Below are 14547 nucleotides of genomic sequence, written 5' to 3'. Positions count from 1 at the left end.
ATTGCTTTATTGGTTTATTATTTAATAATTGATTAATTGATTATCTATGATGATAAAACATGACATCTCTTTTTTCAGTTTCAAGCCAGAGTGTTTGACAGATACACCAACCAGGAGACAGACTTACCATTACCCATCACAGTGAATGTAGAAGATGTGAATGACAATGCACCAACTTTCACTGGACAACTGCAGTTTACTGTGCTGGAACAAAGCAACACAGGTGAGAAACATACAGCTGAAGTAAGAAATAACTTTACCCTCTGTAATACAGTACATAGAAAAAGTGCCATATGTTTCACGAATTAGTACATTTACAGATACATTTGTCACACATCCAGACATTCATTTGAAACTGGAACTTGTGGATATGAACTAATAGCCTGTGTGTTGTGATGTGTTCCATTGCAGGTACCGTTGTAGGGAAGGTGAATGCCATAGACAAAGACGAGCTTGGTACAGACCACACTAAGATCAGGTACTCCCTCCTCTCTGGGACCAATCTGTTCTACATCAACCCAGAGACAGGAGTCATCAGCACCAAAACAGACACTCTTGACAGAGAGGTGAGAGTTCGTCTCCTCTTCGTACTTTCAAAATATCTCACTTAGTTTTCCAGGGTTCCACATTGGTGACCACTGCTATCATTGTTTGAATTAATCATGTTTTAATATACACTGAGTGCACAGAACATTAGGAACACTTGCTCTGTCCCTGACATAGACTGACCAGGTGAATCCAGGTGAAAGCTACGATCCCTTGTTGAAGTCACCTGTTACATCCACTTCAATCAGTGTAGATGAAGATGAGGAGACGGGTTAAAGAAGAATTGTTAAGCCTTGAGACAATTGAGACATGGATTGCGTGTATGTGCCATTCAGAGGGTGAATGAGCAAGACAAAATATTTCAGGGTATGGTAGTAGGTGCCAGGTTCACCCGTTTGAGTGTGTCAAGAACAGCAACAAGGTTAGATGTTTCAACAGTTTCCCGTGTGTATCAAGAATGTTCCACCACCCAAAGGACATCCAGTCGACTTGACACAAATGTGGGAAGCTTTGGAGTCAACATGGACCAGAATCCCTGTGGAACGCTTTCAATACCTTGTAGAGTCCATGCCCCAACGAATTTAGGCTGTTTTGAAGGCAAAATAGTTGCAACTCAATATTGGGAAGGTGTTCCTAATGTTTTGTGCACTCAGTGTATATTTGAACTAAATGTATATTTGGGGATTTTGTTTTTCAGGTGAACGACGAACATTTAGTGACAGTGGAAATCAGAGACATGAATGGCGCTCTGAATGGTCTATCAAACACGGCTACAGCCACAATACTTGTGGGAGATATCAACGACAACCCTCCCACTTTTAAAAAGACATCTGTAAGGAAAATATAATAATCTTGAATATTTTAATTTTTTTACAGTAATGACAATTCTATATCGCAGTTTATTTGGCAGCAAAACAATAGTTATGGTGAAAATGTGCTATAATTTGTTTGCTATAGAGTATGGATATTCAATATACCTCAGTCAGATAATTGAACATGCTGCTTTCCTCTTGCAGTATAATGTGAGTGTTATGGAGAACCAAGAGAAAGGCCTCATCCTCAGAATCCCTATTGAAGACAAGGACTTAATTAACACACCAAACTGGAACTCTGAGTTCATCATCACCAAGGGGAACGAAAATGGGAACTTCCGGATGGAAAGAGACCCAAAAACAAATGAAGGACTAATTTACCTAACAAAGGTGAGTTGGTACTCACAATTAACCTATATTTTTGATCTGATCTTGACTTTGATATTTATTTTTAAAATAAGGCAAATTATCCCATAACATCAAGAGAGTCAAAATCTTGAAACAAAATACTTATTTACTCTTATTTACTCTTGTACAATGACAATGTCATTGATGGCTGATAGTCCAATAATAATGCAATAAAATGACACTCCTTGTCTTCGCTGTGTCACCAGCCTCTAGACTACGAGAAGACCAAGAACCTAAAGCTGGATGTGATGGCCCGTAACCAGGCTGAGCTGAGTGGGACCAATGCCAAGTGGGTGTCCATCCCTGTGGATGTCACAGTGGGGGACGTGGACGAGGGACCAGAGTTCACTGCCCCCACCGTACGATTTACTGTCCAGGAGAATACTCCAAACGACACCCTGATCGGAACATATACTGCTGTAGACCCAGAGACCAAGAGCAGCGCTGGCATCAAGTAAGATCTTAGTTTACCTCAATGTCATACTTTATTAGCCTGGTTCCAGATCTGTTTGTGTAGTCTTGCCATATGACCATAGGAGATGGCATATTGTCTGACCATATTGATAATGGTCATAGTAATAATATGATGTTTCAATAGAAAATAGAGGTACTGTGAAATTGTTTATTTTTTATATATTTTTTTATTTGACATTTATTTAACCAGGTAAGCTAGGTGAGAACAAGTTCTCATTTGCAACTGCGACCTGGCCAAGATAAAGCATAGCAGTTCGACACATACAACAACACAGAGTTACACATGGAATGAACAAGACATACAGTCAATAATACAGTAGAAAAAATAATACAAAGTCTATATACAGTGAGTGCAAATAAGGTCAAATAAGGGAGTTAAGGCAATAAATAGGCCATGGTGGTGAAGTAATAACAATATGGCAATTAAACACTGGAATGGTAGATGTGCAAAAGATGGATGTGCAAGTAGAGATACTGTGGTGAAAAAGGAGCAAAATAAATAAATATGTATGGGAATGAGGTAGATAGATGGGCTATGAACAGGTGCAGTGATCTGTGAGCTGCTCTGACAGCTGGTGCTTAAAGCTAGTGAGGGAGATGGGAATCTCCAGCTTCAGTGATTTTTGCAGTTCGTTCCAGTCAGTGGCAGCAGAGAACTGGAAGGAAAGGCGACCAAAGGGGGAATTGGCTTTGGGGGTGACCAGTGAGATATACCTGCTGGAGCGCGTGCTACGAGTGGGTGCTGCTATGGTGACCAGCGAGCTGAGATAAGGTGGGGCTTTACCTAGCAGAGACTTGTAGATAACCTTTAGCCAGTGGGTTTGGCGACGAGTATGAAGCGAGGGCCAGCCAACGAGAGCGTATAGGTCGCAGTGGTGAGTAGTGTATGGGGCTTTGGTGGCAAAACAGATGGCACTGTGATAGACTACATCCAGTTTGCTGAGTAGAGTGTTGGAGTATATTTTATAGATGACATCATCGAAGTCAAGGATCGATAGGATGGTCAGTTTTACGAGGGTATGTTTGGCAGCATGAGTGAAGGAAGCTTTGTTGCGAAATAGGAAGCCGATTCTAGATTTCATTTTTGATTGGAGATGCTTAATGTGAGTCTGGAAGGAGAGTTTACAGTCTAGCCAGACACCTAGGTATTTGTAGTTATCCACGTATTCTAAGTCAGAGCCGTCCAGAGTAGTGATGCTGGATCGGCGGGCGGGCTGGTGCGGGCAATGATCGGTTGAATAGCATGCATTTAGTTTTATTTGCGTTTAAGAGCAGTTGGAGGCCACGGAAGGAGAGTTGTATGGCATTGAAGCTCATCTGGAGATTAGTTAACACAGTGTCCAAAGAAGGGCCAGAAGTATACAGAATGGTGTCATCTGCATAGAGGTGGATCAGAGAATCACCAGCAGCAAGAGCGACATCATTCATGTATACAGAGAAGAGAGTCAGCCCGAAAATGTAACACTGTGGCACCCTCATAGAGACTGCCAGAGGTCCGGACAACAGGCCCTCCGATTTGACACACTGAGCTCTATCAGAGAAGGAAGTAGTTGGTGAACCAGGCGAGGAAATCATTTGAGAAACCAAGGCTGTTGAGTCTGCCAATAAGAATGTGGAGATTTACAGAATCAAAAGCCTTGGCCAGGTCGATGAATACAGCTGCACAGTAATGTCTCTTATCGATGGCGGTTATGATATCGTTAAGGACCTTGAGTGTGGCTGAGGTGCACCCATGACCAGCTCGGAAACCAGATTGCATAGCGGAGAAGGTACGATGTGATTCAAAATGGTCAGTAATCTGTTTGTTAACTTGGCTTTCGAAGACCTTAGAGATGCAGGGTAGGATAGATATAGGTCTGTAGCAGTTTGGGTATAGAGTGTCTCCCCCTTTGAAGAGGAGGATGACCGTGGCAGCTTTCAAATCTTTGGGAATCTCAGACGATACGAAAGATAGGTTGAACAGGCTAGTAAATAGGAGTTGCAACAATTTTGGCAGATAATTTTTTAGAAAGAGAGGGTCCAGATTGTCTGGCCTGGCTGATTTGTAGGGGTCCAGATTTTTCAGCTCTTTCAAAATATCAGCTATCTGGATATGGGTGAAGGAGAAATGGTGGGGGCTTGAGCGGGTTGCTGTGGAGGGTGCCGGGCAGTTGACAGGGGTAGGGGTAGCCAGCCATAGAGAAATGCTTATTGAAATTCTCAATTATAGTGGATTTGTCGGTTGTAACAGTGTTTCCTAGCCTCAGAGCAGTGGGTAGCTGGGAGGACGTGCTCTTATTCTCCATGGACTTTACAGTGTCCCAGAACTTTTTGGAGTTTGTACTGCAGGAAGCAAATTTCTGTTTAAAAAAAAATGGGGCAGGTCTCGAGTGAACCAGACCTGCCCCATTTTGTAAATGGGGCATGCCTATCTAAGATGGTGAGGAAGGCACTTTTAAAGAATAACCAGGCATCCTCTACTGTCGGGATGAGGTTAATGTCATTCCAGGATACCCCGGCCAGGTCGATTAGAAAGGCCTGCTCGCAGAAGTGTTTTATGGAGCGTTTGACAGTGATGAGGGGTGGTCGTTTGCTCGCAGACCCATTACGGATGCAGGCAATGAGCCATTGATCACTGAAATCTTGGTTGAAAACAGCAGAGGTGTATTTGGAGGGTGAGTTAGTTAGGATGATATCTATGAGGGTGCCCGTGTTTACGGATTTGGGGTGATATCTGGTAGGTTCATTGATAAATTGTGTGAGATTGAGGGCATCAAGCTTAGATAGTAGGATGGCCGGGGTGTTAAGCATGTCCCAGTTTAGGTCACCTAGCAGCACGAGCTGAGAAGATAGATGGGGGGCAATCAAATCACATATGGCGTCGGGGGCACAGCTGTGGGCAGAGGGTGGTCTATAGCAAGCGGCAACGGTGAGAGACTTGTTTCTGAAAAGGTACATTTTTAGAAGTAGCTCAAATTGTCTGGGTACAGACCTGGATAGTAAGACAGAACTCTGCAGGCTATCTTTGCAGTAAATTGCAACACTTCCCCCTTTGGCAGTTCTATCTTGTCGGAAAATGTTATAGTTAGGAATGGAAATTTCAAGGTTTTTGGTGGTCTTCCTAAGCCAGGATTCAGACACGGCTAGGACATCCGGATTGGTGGAGTGTGCTAGGGCAGTGAATAAAAAAAACTTAGGGAGGAGGCTTCTAATGTTAACATGCATGAAAATATGGTATGCCATGTTTTTTCTCTCTCTCCAGCACTTGATGGCAGAATTGCACCATGATGCTCATGAATGCTTTAATACCATCTTCTCTCTCTCTGTTCCCTCTCAGGTATTACAAGGTCTCAGACCCGGCTTCATGGATCAATGTCGATGAAAGCACTGGACAGCTGAAGATCGCCAACACAATCGACAGGGAGTCCCACTTCGTAGTGGATGGTGTTTACAACGTCACTATGAAAGCTGTGGATGCCAGTAAGTAGATGTTGTTACACATTGTCTCGCATGTGTATTTATTCCATTTCTGTGTAGTCAAATATGCATCACTATTTTGATGATTTTAACTCATCTATTGCTTTTAAAACTTTTCGGCCTGGTAGCATAAAACATCTTAAGTGTTTCCTTTAATAAGGATTTACCCTTACCTGAGGGAATTGGTTAAAGGCGTTGCATAGAGCCCCTCAAGTGTTTTCCTTTAGTAAGGGCATACTTAAGGGATTTTACCCCAGAGTTTCTAAACCCAGAGGCGCACCATCACGAGACTTCCGGTAACGCTTGCAAAACAGAATAAACAGACCAGGCTGGAGATTGGGCTTTGAGATGTCAATGAATGAAATGAAAAATTCTTCCTTAGTTGTTCATTTTCTCTATCTAAAGGCGCAACCTAGATTCGAGCCAATGTCTTAAGTAGTTGAACATGTTATTACTCCAACCTCATGAGTGGCAAACTGACACGCTTTCATTTGAGTCAAAAACAACTTTATATCGAAGGAATGCCTTTGCGGTGACTGCCTGCACATGCGCAGTTCGGTGCGAGACGACCGTTAGGCCCGCCGAAGTGTTTCTGAGCATGAGGTTAAATAGCCAACGTCGCCATTACATCGCCTACATGTGTGATCGGGGGATTTCTGGGTTTACAGTAGTTTGAAAGCATGTATGGCAGAATAAGTCTATGGTTACCATGGAGACGACCATCACTGGCTGAATGTCTCGTCAAAGAGATCATGTTTATTTTAAGAGATCGCAAAATAGAACTACATTCAAGACAGGAGAAACAAATTGATTCAGAAGATAATAAAACATGTTTCTTGTAGATTTTTTCTCAACTTGTTTTTATTACTTTCTAGCATGTCAAGCTAACTTACAGAGTACGTAGCTGGCTACAGTGCCTTCAGATATTATTCATACCCCTTGACATATTCCACATTTGGTTGTGTTAGACAGATTTTAAAAATATATTTAAAAAAAATGCTCACCCATCTACACACAATACCGCATAATGACAAAGTGAAAACATGTTTTGGAAATATTAGCTAATTTATAGAAAATTACATCTCTAATTTACATAAGTATTCACACCCATGAGTCAGTACAGGTTAGAATCACCTTTGGCAGTGATTACAGCTGTGAGTCTTTCTGGGTAAGTCTTTAAGAGCTTTGCACACCTGGATTATACAATATTTGCACATTATTATTTTTTAAATTCAAGTTCTGTCAAGTTGGTTGTTGGTCATTGCTAGACAGACATTTTCAAGTCTTGCCATAGATCTTCATGCTGATTTAAATCAGGATGTAAGTTTGGAATATTTTATTCTATACAGGCTGTCTTTTCACTCTGCAATTTAGGTTAGTATTGTGGAGTAAATACATTGTTGTTGATCCATCCTAAGTTTTCTCCTATCACAGCCATTAATCTCCCGGTGTCCCCCTCCAAAAAAATTCTGGGGCTGCCTCTCGTGCAGTCTTCCTCGAGCCAACTCCTCGTAGCATCGCCGCTCAGCTTTGGCTGCCTCCAGCTCCTCTTTAGGACGACGATACTCTCCCGGCTGTGCCCATGGTCCCTTGCCATCCAAGATTTCCTCCCATGTCCAGGAGTCCATTCCTCCACGCTGCTTGGTCCTTTGGTGGTGGGTAGTTCTGTAACGGTTGTCGTTGGTAGACCAAGGTGCAGCGTGGTACGTGTTCATGATCTTTTAATTACACTGAACACTAGAACAAAAATAACAAAACGGAACAAACGAAAAACAGTCCTGTCTGGTACAGAGACGCAGACAGAAAACAACTACCCACAAACACAGGTGGGAACAGGCTACCAAAGTATGGTTCTCAATCAGAGACAACGAAAGACAGCTGCCTCTAATTGGGAACCATACCAGGCCAAACACAGAAATACAAAACATAGAACAAAACATAGAATGCCCACCCCAACTCACACCCTGACCAAACCAAAATAGAGACATAAAAAAGGAACTAAGGTCAGGACGTGACAGGAGGCTTGGCTTGAAGCGCTGGGCATCTTGTTATGACATGCATTATCTGAATTAGGCCCACAGAATGGAACTTTGAATGTCTTTCATCTTCCGAGAGTTGGCTTTATGTTGGTCAAAGCGCGCGTGTGTGTAGAGCAGCACCAGAACCCTAACCCTAACAAATTAAAACACATCTTACCTTTTTGTAGGTAATAAATCCAATGTTAAACGTGATCACTATAGTATCCTCAACTAGCATTGAAAAAGTTCATCAGCGCCCGGAGAACAGTGGAGTTAACTGCCTTGCTCAGGGGCAAAACGACCAAAATGATCCAGACACCTTTCGGTTACTGGCCCAACACTCCTAACCACCTGCCTAATAACCGGTTTGACTAGATTGAATGATGCTTACTGTACATATCCATAGTTAATGAAGCACATATGGGTCCTGATGGGCACCCTTTTCCCCTTAATTTAAGGGGAAAATAACTTAAGATGTGTTATGCAACCGGCCGCAGGGACCTAGTTATATTCTCCCAGCTAATAGCATGCTAATCCTGCATTTGCTTTCTCTCACTGCCTCTATCACTGTAACATGTATTAACACTCTATAACAAGGAAGAGACAAAGCATCATAATTATAGCTAACAACACCACTGTGCCCTATTCCATTTCCTCAAGGCCTCCTTTTACTGACATGTTGATATGAGAGTGTGTTTGCACAACTTGAATTACACCACAGAGGATGAGAGGTTGTCGTCGTCTTTACGCCTTGACTGATGTTACCTAATACATAACACATGCTGGTGTTAGCTTCAACCACCCCCTCCACTCTCGCCAATGTTCGATTTATGTTCACACACAACACAATAACTCTTTGTGTGTTGTTTAAGTGACAGGATGATGAGTATAATAGTCCATCTGTTACACCTGGAGTGATCACGTCATTGAGGTCCATGACATTGTGTTATTCGGTTCTATTCCAGATGTGCTGATGTTTTTTTTGGTCATATGCTATCTACTGGCCCTTATCTCTGTTTTGCATTTATAACAGGGAGCGACTGGGAAAATATCAGTACTGTGTGCCATCTGTAACTGAACTTTCAAGTTTTCCAATTTATTGCCATGTGTGATAGTGAATAGATTGGAAATCTGACTCACTCAAGCTCTCACAATAAAAATCAGCAAGAAGGCATTGTGTTATCTTGTTTCTTACATATGTCTCCTTTCTCCTAGGTCAGAAGACAGGTACAGGGACGGTGATTATTCAAGTGGAAGACATGAACGACCACGTCCCAGAAATCTTCTCTAAAGACCTGGTGTTGTGTGAGAAGGATGGGGGAGAGATGGGCTCTGTGTTGGTGGTAGCAGAAGACAAGGACCAAGCTCCCTTCTCCGCCCCCTTCAGCTTCAAACTGGGAGAGAAGCATGATGACAAATGGGCTGTGAAGCCACTCAACAGTATGAAAATGATTCCTACCTCCTGACTCCATTGCATCTCTATATTAATTGATGTCTTGCAAATGTGATTGAAAAAGCGATGCAGTTATTTAATGGGAAGAAGTCCATAAATGTAGAATTTATCAATTATAATGACTAGTCAGTGTCATACATTCTTGAATACAACTTTAAAGCCGAAATACTCTCTAGAGATGCAACCTCAACAGAGCCACGTTGCACAGCACCTGTTAACTGACATTCTTTAGTGACATTTTTTCTTAGAGCCAGGAGTTTTAGTCCTTATAGTATAATCTCACCTGGAAATCTAGTACACAAACTCCTGTTCCTAACAACAGTGTATTTCCTCCTCAGGCACTGCAGTGATGTTGGCGCAAACTAAGGAGCTCCCCACCGGCCTATACACTGTCCCCCTGATGGTGGTGGACCTGCAGGGCTTTGGAAGTACCCAGACTGTGACGGTCCGGATCTGCCGCTGCAGGAACGGAGCGTGTCTGGCCCAACAGAACTCCACATCTTTGGGGGTGTGGGGCATCCTGGCCATGTTGCTCGGTCTGGCTTTGCTACTTCTACTCTGTGAGTCTCCACTGGGCTATTATGGACATTCATATTATTTATGTAGCCCTGACAGGTTGGTGTCAAAGCAAATAATAAGATAGGACAACATATAAAACTGATGAGAGATTAGAAATTGAATGGTGAAGTCTTAAATAGCTGACATCAGCTAGTATGGCTGTATTCCTTAACAAATGACTCGTGCGTCTTGTCCATCTGACAGCCTTGTTGTTGCAGTGCCACTCACACACTTTCTTGTTGGTTCTTTATCGCAGGTATCCTTTGTGCATTCGTGTGTGTGACGAAGAATGAGAAAATGGAGCTGGAGGATATGGGAGACAGTGGTGGTATCCTGCTGACGTCTAACATTGAGGCCCTAGGGGATGCAGTGGTAAGGCTGTGATATTGAAAGTATTACAAACACATTTCTCATGGTCATGAAATCAAAGCAGATTTCAGGTCCTTGTTTATATTCATATGTTTTTTATGTCTCCTCTTTAGGATTCAAATCTCATCATTGTTCCAAAGTCTGGGATTGACCATTCAGTGAAGGGATCCATGATTGACATGGGGTGGGCTGGAGCTAAGAACTTGGGTAAGATGGGAGGAGACCTGGGCACTCAACAGCAGTCCGGCAGCAGCGTCATTGTGACCGAAATGCAGAACGGCTTCTCTGACCGATACAACGGCAGTCAATACGGTGGACAAAATGGCGGTGGACAATATGGTGTAGATCAATATGGTGGAGGACAATATACCAGTGGCAATATGACTTTTGACAACACACGTTTCATGAAGTTCAACTGGCAAACCAACGGGCTGTTTCTACAACAGGTAAAACAACTCAAACAATGTCAATGTGTTTACTTTAGTCTGAGTAAACACCGTAAATGGATAATATCGTCATGATCACATTTTCTGCCTTTTCTCTAAGGTTTAATATAGTTCTTACTATTGGTGAAAGCCTAGACAATTCCGATGTGTAATGTTGGCTTACTTATTGGCTAAACCCTTGGCTTCTGTGTCAGCTTTCATGTATCTCGTCTGGTTGGTGAAAGGTTTGTCTGTTCTCAGTGTAATATCCTGTGGAAGGAAGTAATATCACCTACTCTAATATCTTCCTCCCCCCTTCAGGCTAGTCATTGTCTGCTCCCTATGGACTAATAACAACATGCATTCTCCTCTCTCATCTTTTACCCTGTCTGCTACCATGTCCATCCTGTCTCGTATCATGTTTACCTGGTCTACCTTTTCTTTGCAGAAGTTGGCTTACCTAGGGACGGAAGAGGAGGGACGGTACGCCGATGACATCATCCACGCGTACGGCTTCGAGGGGGTGGGGTCTCCAGCTGGCTCGGTGGGCTGCTGCAGTGACCAAGTCAACCCGGAAGACCTGGACTTCCTGAACACACTGGGGCCAAAGTTCAAGGTGTTAGCTGAGGTCTGCACTAACAAATGAACCAGGAAGATCTATTGCAATATTGTTTTTACTACAGAAAGTGTTCTCTCATGTTTGTTTTTTGTTGATAATTATGAATTATCAGAGGGTTGGCATGCTATTATTATCAAGGGTGATACAAAACATTGAGTCAGTCATCACACTGAATTGCTCAAACTTTTTGTTGGTTCGAGCCTTTTTGCACTGGAAAGTACTATGTATTGTAAATAGTGTACATTTAGTGATTTAAGTGCCAAAGATAAGATTTTTTTTTTGTAAATTGTGGTAAAAGTTTCAGTGTTGTAGAATCAAATGTTTGTTTATGAGATGCTGTAAAAACAGTACTTGAATGTTAGATTAGATGAGATTTTTCTAATTACCTATGAACTGAATGGGGTACAAACATTACTAAATAAAGTCTATATTTCTCTTTCAATGTTGGATAACCTGAACAATTATGCCTTGCACTTATCGTCCTAGCTATATTTTGTACCATTGTACGTTCTGTACAAGTCAACACATGATAATGAAATAAGTAGAGTGAATATGACCATCTAAAGTAGACTGTATGTAATCCAATCATTTTTTCAAGACTGTTTGTGTGAGATTCTAAATGGCATTTCTCATCACTTTTTAGCCATCAAAGAGTAAAACTGCCTTGTCGATTAGGCTACATTGGGGCTTCCATGTTGAATTTGTCACACAATTCAATTGTCCGTCCAATTCATTTTATTCTTATGGTTGATTGGTGGCAGAAAAAGCCTTGTGTTTAGACTAGAATAGAATGTTCTGGGTACTTCTGTTTACATTTAAAATTGGCCAAAAATAACAGTACCAGTCAATAGTTTGGACACCTACTCATTCAAGGTTTTTTTTCTTTATTTTTTAAAACTATTTTCTACATTGTAGAATAATAGTGAAGACATCAAAACTATGAAATAACACATATGGAATCATGTAGTAACCATAAAAGTGTTAAACAAATACTTCAAAGTAACCACCCTTTTGCCTTGACAGCTTTGCACACTCTTAGCATTCTCTCAACCAGCTTCATGAGGATTGCTTTCCCTACAGTCTTGATTGAGTTCCCACATATGTTGAGCACTTGTTGGCTGCTGTTCCTTCACTCTGCGGTCCAACTCATCCCAAACCATCTCAATTGGTCTGAGGTCGGGTGATTGTGGAGGCCAGGTCAACTGATGCAGCACTCCATCACTCTCCTTTGTCAAATAGTCCTTACACAGCCTGGAGGTGTGTTTTGGGTCATTTTCCTGTTGAAAAACAAATGACAGTCCCACTAAGCGCAAACCAGATGGGATGCCGTATCGCTGCAGAATGCTGTGGTAGCCATGCTGGACAATGACCCAAAACGGCGCCTTGAATTCTAAATAAAATACTGACAGTGTCACCAGAAAAGCACCCCCACACCATCACACCTCCTCCTCCATGCTTCACAGTGGGAATCACACATGTGGAGATCATCCTTTCAGCTACTCTGTGTCTCACAAAGACACAGCGGTTGGAACCAAAAATCTGAAATTGGACTCATCAGACCAAAGGACAGATTTCCACTGCTCTAATGTCCATTGCTTGTGTTTCTTGCCCCAACAAGTCTCTTCTTATTATTAATGTCCTTTAGTAGTGGTTTCTTTACAGTAATTTGACCATGAAGGCCTGATTCACGTAGTCTCCTCTGAACAGTTCATGTTGAGATGTGTCTGTTACTTGAACTCTGTGAAGCATTTATTTGGACAGCAATCTGAGGTGCAGTTAACTCTAATGAACGTATCCTCTGCAGCAGAGGTAACTCTGGGTCTTTCTTTCCTGTGGCTGTCCTCATAAGAGCCAGTTTCATCACAGCGCTTGATGGTTTTTCCGACTGCACTTCAAGAAACTTTCAAAGTTCTTGAAATGTTCCGGATTACCTGACCTTCATGTCTTAAAGTAATGACGGACTGTCGTTTCTCTTTGCTTTTTTGAGCTGTTCTTGCCATAATATGGACTTGTTCTTTTACCAAATAGGGCTATCTTCTGTATACCACCACTACCTTGCCACAACACAACCGATTGGCTCAAACGCATTAAGAAGGAAAGAAATTCCACAAATTAACTTTTAACAAGGCACACCTGCTAATTGAAATGCATTCCAGGTGACTACCCCATGAAGCTTAAGGTGGTTACTTTTAAGAATCTCAAATATAAAATATTTTTGGTTTTGACATTTGTTTAACACATTTTTGGTTACTACATGATTTCATATGTGTTATTTCAAAGTGTTGATGTTCTTATACAATGTAGGAAATAGTCAAAATAAAGAAAAACCCTTGAATCAGTCGGTGTGTCCAAATTTTTGACTGGTACTGAATATTTTTCTTAAATACGTTTCAACATATATTAAGGAATGTATTTAAAATGTACACTTTTTGATTTTATTGGTGGATTTATTAAATCCACTTCAATCAGTGTAGACGAACAGGAGTAGACAGGTTAAAGAAGGATTTTTTACATTGAATGTGTATATGTTCCATTCAGAGGGTGAATGGGCAAGACAAAATATTTAAATACCTTTGAACGGGGTACTGTAGTAGGTGATAGGCAGACCGGTGTGAGTGTGTCAAGAACTGTAACACTGCTGAGTGTTTCAGTCTCAACAGTATTCATGTACAGTTGAAGTTGGAAGTTTACATACACCGTAGCCAAATAAACTGAGTTTAAATGTTTCACAATTCCTGACATTTAATCCTAGTAGAAATTCCCTGTCTCAGGTCAGTTAAGATGACCACTTTATTTTAAGAATGTGAAATGTCAGAATTATAGAATTGAGAATGATTTATTTCAGCTTTTATTTTTTTCATCACATTCCCAGTGGGTCAGAAGTTTACATACACTCAATTAGTATTTGGTAGCAATGCCTTTAAATTGTTCAACTTGGGTCAAACGTTTCGGGTAGCCTTCCACAAGCTTCCTACAATAAGTTGGGTGAATTTTGGCCCATTCCTCCTGACAGAGCTGGTGTAACTGAGTCAGGTTTGTAGGCCTCCTTGCTCACACACACTTTTTCAGTTCTGCCCACAAATTTTCTATAGGATTGAGGTCAGGGCTTTGTGATGTCCACTCCAATACCTTGACTTTGGTGTCCTTAAGCCATTTTGCCACATCTTTGGAAGTATGCTTGTGGTCATTGTCCATTTGGAAGACCCATTTGCGTTCAAGCTTTAACTTCCTGACTGATGTCTTGAGATGTTGCTTCAATATATCCACATCAATATATCCACATAATCTTCCCCCCTCATGATGCCATCTATTTTGTGAAGTGCATCAGTCCCTCCTACAGCAAAGCAACTCCACAACATGATGCTGCCACCCCCGAAGCTTCACGGTTGGAATGGTGTTTCCTCCAAAC

At 41.7% G+C, this 14547-nt stretch overlaps 1 protein-coding gene across 2 annotated transcripts in view; it reads left to right on the top strand.

Moving 5' to 3' along the window:
* LOC115114510 (desmocollin 2-like protein) overlaps nucleotides 1-13864 on the top strand; it is a 36328-nt gene extending 22464 nt beyond the window's left edge. For both annotated transcript variants that reach the window (XM_065013461.1, XM_029642809.2), the window contains exons 6-16: nucleotides 79-223; nucleotides 412-566; nucleotides 1244-1378; nucleotides 1563-1748; nucleotides 1973-2220; nucleotides 5557-5699; nucleotides 8930-9154; nucleotides 9506-9727; nucleotides 9982-10097; nucleotides 10208-10540; nucleotides 10968-13864. In XM_065013461.1, the coding sequence (XP_064869533.1) occupies nucleotides 79-223; nucleotides 412-566; nucleotides 1244-1378; nucleotides 1563-1748; nucleotides 1973-2220; nucleotides 5557-5699; nucleotides 8930-9154; nucleotides 9506-9727; nucleotides 9982-10097; nucleotides 10208-10540; nucleotides 10968-11165 (2106 nt within the window). In that variant the 3' untranslated portion in view covers nucleotides 11166-13864. The remainder of the gene's footprint in view (nucleotides 1-78; nucleotides 224-411; nucleotides 567-1243; nucleotides 1379-1562; nucleotides 1749-1972; nucleotides 2221-5556; nucleotides 5700-8929; nucleotides 9155-9505; nucleotides 9728-9981; nucleotides 10098-10207; nucleotides 10541-10967) is intronic.
* Nucleotides 13865-14547: the final 683 nt, after the last annotated feature.

This window comes from Oncorhynchus nerka, linkage group LG9b (assembly GCF_034236695.1).
Source record: "Oncorhynchus nerka isolate Pitt River linkage group LG9b, Oner_Uvic_2.0, whole genome shotgun sequence".
NCBI classification, from domain to species: domain Eukaryota; kingdom Metazoa; phylum Chordata; class Actinopteri; order Salmoniformes; family Salmonidae; genus Oncorhynchus; species Oncorhynchus nerka.
This window is presented reverse-complemented; position numbering and strand designations above follow the sequence as displayed.